General features: G+C 44.7%; 1 protein-coding gene across 1 annotated transcript; it reads left to right on the forward strand.

Annotated features, from left to right (window-relative positions):
* The first annotated feature begins 878 nt into the window (after window positions 1-878).
* Window positions 879-1,844, forward strand: LOC142004796 (olfactory receptor 10A4-like). Its single transcript, XM_074982484.1, has one exon. The coding sequence runs from the start codon at window positions 879-881 to the stop codon at window positions 1,842-1,844; it is 966 nt and encodes a 321-aa protein (XP_074838585.1).
* The last annotated feature ends 475 nt before the right edge of the window (window positions 1,845-2,319 follow it).

Below are 2,319 nucleotides of genomic sequence, written 5' to 3' on the forward strand. Positions count from 1 at the left end.
CACCCTCTACCCTGGACTCTGGCCCAGGGTCCCTAGGAGAACAAGAGGCAACTGGCAGGACCTTTACCCCTGCCCCAAAGTAGTAGCGGTGCACTTCCCAAAACCTTCCCCCCGCTACCAGATGGGGAGCCTTTTATAGGGAGCACAGGGCCTATCTGACCAATGAACGTCTGGGCCTAGACAGGGAACAGAAATGCATTGGCCCACCACCCAGTATACTGTCCTAGAAGGCTCCAGAAGCTTCCAGGTAAGGGTCTACCACCGGGTTTACCACAGTGTATATAAGTTCCACTCCAGTAATTTCGATGAAGTTACACCTGAAGAGACCAGAATTAGCAGCGTTGACTTGCACAGAGTTATTCTTTATTGACACTAGATGTAAATGACAGAAGCATTATACCTAAATACTTTGAATGAGTGGCGCTTCTACACACAGAAGACATTTTGTCAACAGAGACTGTCAACAAAAAAAAAAAATGGTGTAGACACTCCAGGGGAACCTTTTGCTGACAGAGTGGATCAAAAGAACTATCCGCTTTTATGTGTAGATGCAATGTGTCGGCAGAAGTTTTTTCAGAACATATCTTCTGACAGTAACTTATGTAGACAGATCGCTGTAGTGTAACCATAGCCATTAAGTGTGCATCCGAGTGACCCTCTTCTGGAGGGTGGACCACATAGAGGTTGATGGGCATTGACTAACAGAGGTCTCTTTTTCAGTACAGTCAGTAGAGATTAAAGTCTTAAGTTCCAGATGTCCAACATTTAATTCTTGCAGCCAATTATGTACACAGGGTCATTGTGTTTATATCTAAATATCTGCTTTCTAAGCTTTTGCTTGACCGTGACATCTGAATGCATCTTCATTTCCTTAGGAGATGAAATATCCTGATGCAATGAAAGGAAGGAATCAGTCCACTGCAACTGAATTCATCCTTCTTGGATATTCCGGTCTCCCTAACCCACCAGTTTTACTCTTTGTGATGGTCCTAGTCACGTATATGATTATCCTTCTGGGGAATATTCTCATCATTCTGATAACACTTGCTGACCCAGGCCTTCACACTCCCATGTATTTCTTTCTTCGTATTTTATCCTTCTTGGAGATCTGTTTCACTGCGGTCACCATCCCTGAGATGCTCGTCAAGCTCCTTGCAGTGGAGAAAAGCATCTCTTTCTCCAGATGTGCAGCACAGATGTATTTCCTCATCTCTGTAGGGGGCACAGAATGTTGTCTTCTAGCCATAATGGCATATGACCGATATGTGGCAATATGCCATCCCCTGCTGTATACTAGCATTATGAACAAGAGTGTTTGCCTGCAGCTTGTAGGTGTTGCATGGCTGAGCAGCAACCTCGTGACACTAATGCATGTCACTTGGCTATTTAATCTCCCTTTCTGCACATCTAATCACATTGACCATTTCTTCTGCGATGCACCACCTGTGCTGGAGCTGGTCTGTGGAAACACTTATATGATTGAAATTGAAGCCCTTACCTCAACTGTAGTATTCGTTGTGATCCCCTTTCTATTGATCTTTTGGTCCTATCTCTACATCTTGACCACAATCCTGAAAATGCCCTCAGCTGCAGGACGGCGTAAAACCTTCTCAACCTGCTCCTCACATCTCACTGTGGTGGTCTTGTTCTTTAGCACAACTGGTCTCACCTACTTCCAGCCCAAATCTAGTATTTCGCCCAGCAGCAGCAAATTCTGGTCCATCTGCTACACCGTCCTCACACCTTTGTTAAACCCGGTGGTTTATACTCTGAGGAACAATGAAGTGAAAGGAGCTCTGAGGAGAATCTTTTGCAGGCTATTGTCTTCCTGGGGACAGCTATGACTTTGAAGAAAATCAGGTGGATTGAAACTCACAGATCTGAATGTGCTCCCAGAACAGGGGGCACAATTTGGATCAGGATCTGCCTTTTGTGACTGAAAAAAGATAGGATCAAAAACTGGTTGCTCTGCTTTAAAATTGTGATTTACAAGTGAACTACGGAATGTTTTGACTGGTCTTCATTATTGCGTCTGGAACACTTTCTGCTGGCTTGAGGTCAGAATAGGACTCAAAACAGTTCCATCAAGGAGCTGGTCACCACTCTATCTCAGCTTCAAGCCTCGGTTTGCCTGGTGCATCTTTTAGAATTACAGAATTCTGCTTTCTGTAACCCACATTGATAAGCTTCAGCAAAGGGCAAGAAAAATGATTTGACTTTGGAATGACTTCCGTATCATAGAATCATAGATTTGTAGGGCCGGAAGGGACCTCAGGAGGTCATCCAGTCCAGTCCCCTGCCTAAAGCTGGATCAACCCC

Source organism: Carettochelys insculpta, chromosome 32 (genome assembly GCF_033958435.1).
Source record: "Carettochelys insculpta isolate YL-2023 chromosome 32, ASM3395843v1, whole genome shotgun sequence".
Taxonomy (NCBI): Eukaryota; Metazoa; Chordata; order Testudines; family Carettochelyidae; genus Carettochelys; species Carettochelys insculpta.

What these genes read in the sequence shown, in the direction of transcription:
- LOC142004796 (XM_074982484.1), top strand. Translation starts at nt 879, where the DNA reads ATGAAATATCCTGATGCAATGAAAGGAAGGAATCAGTCCACTGCAACT.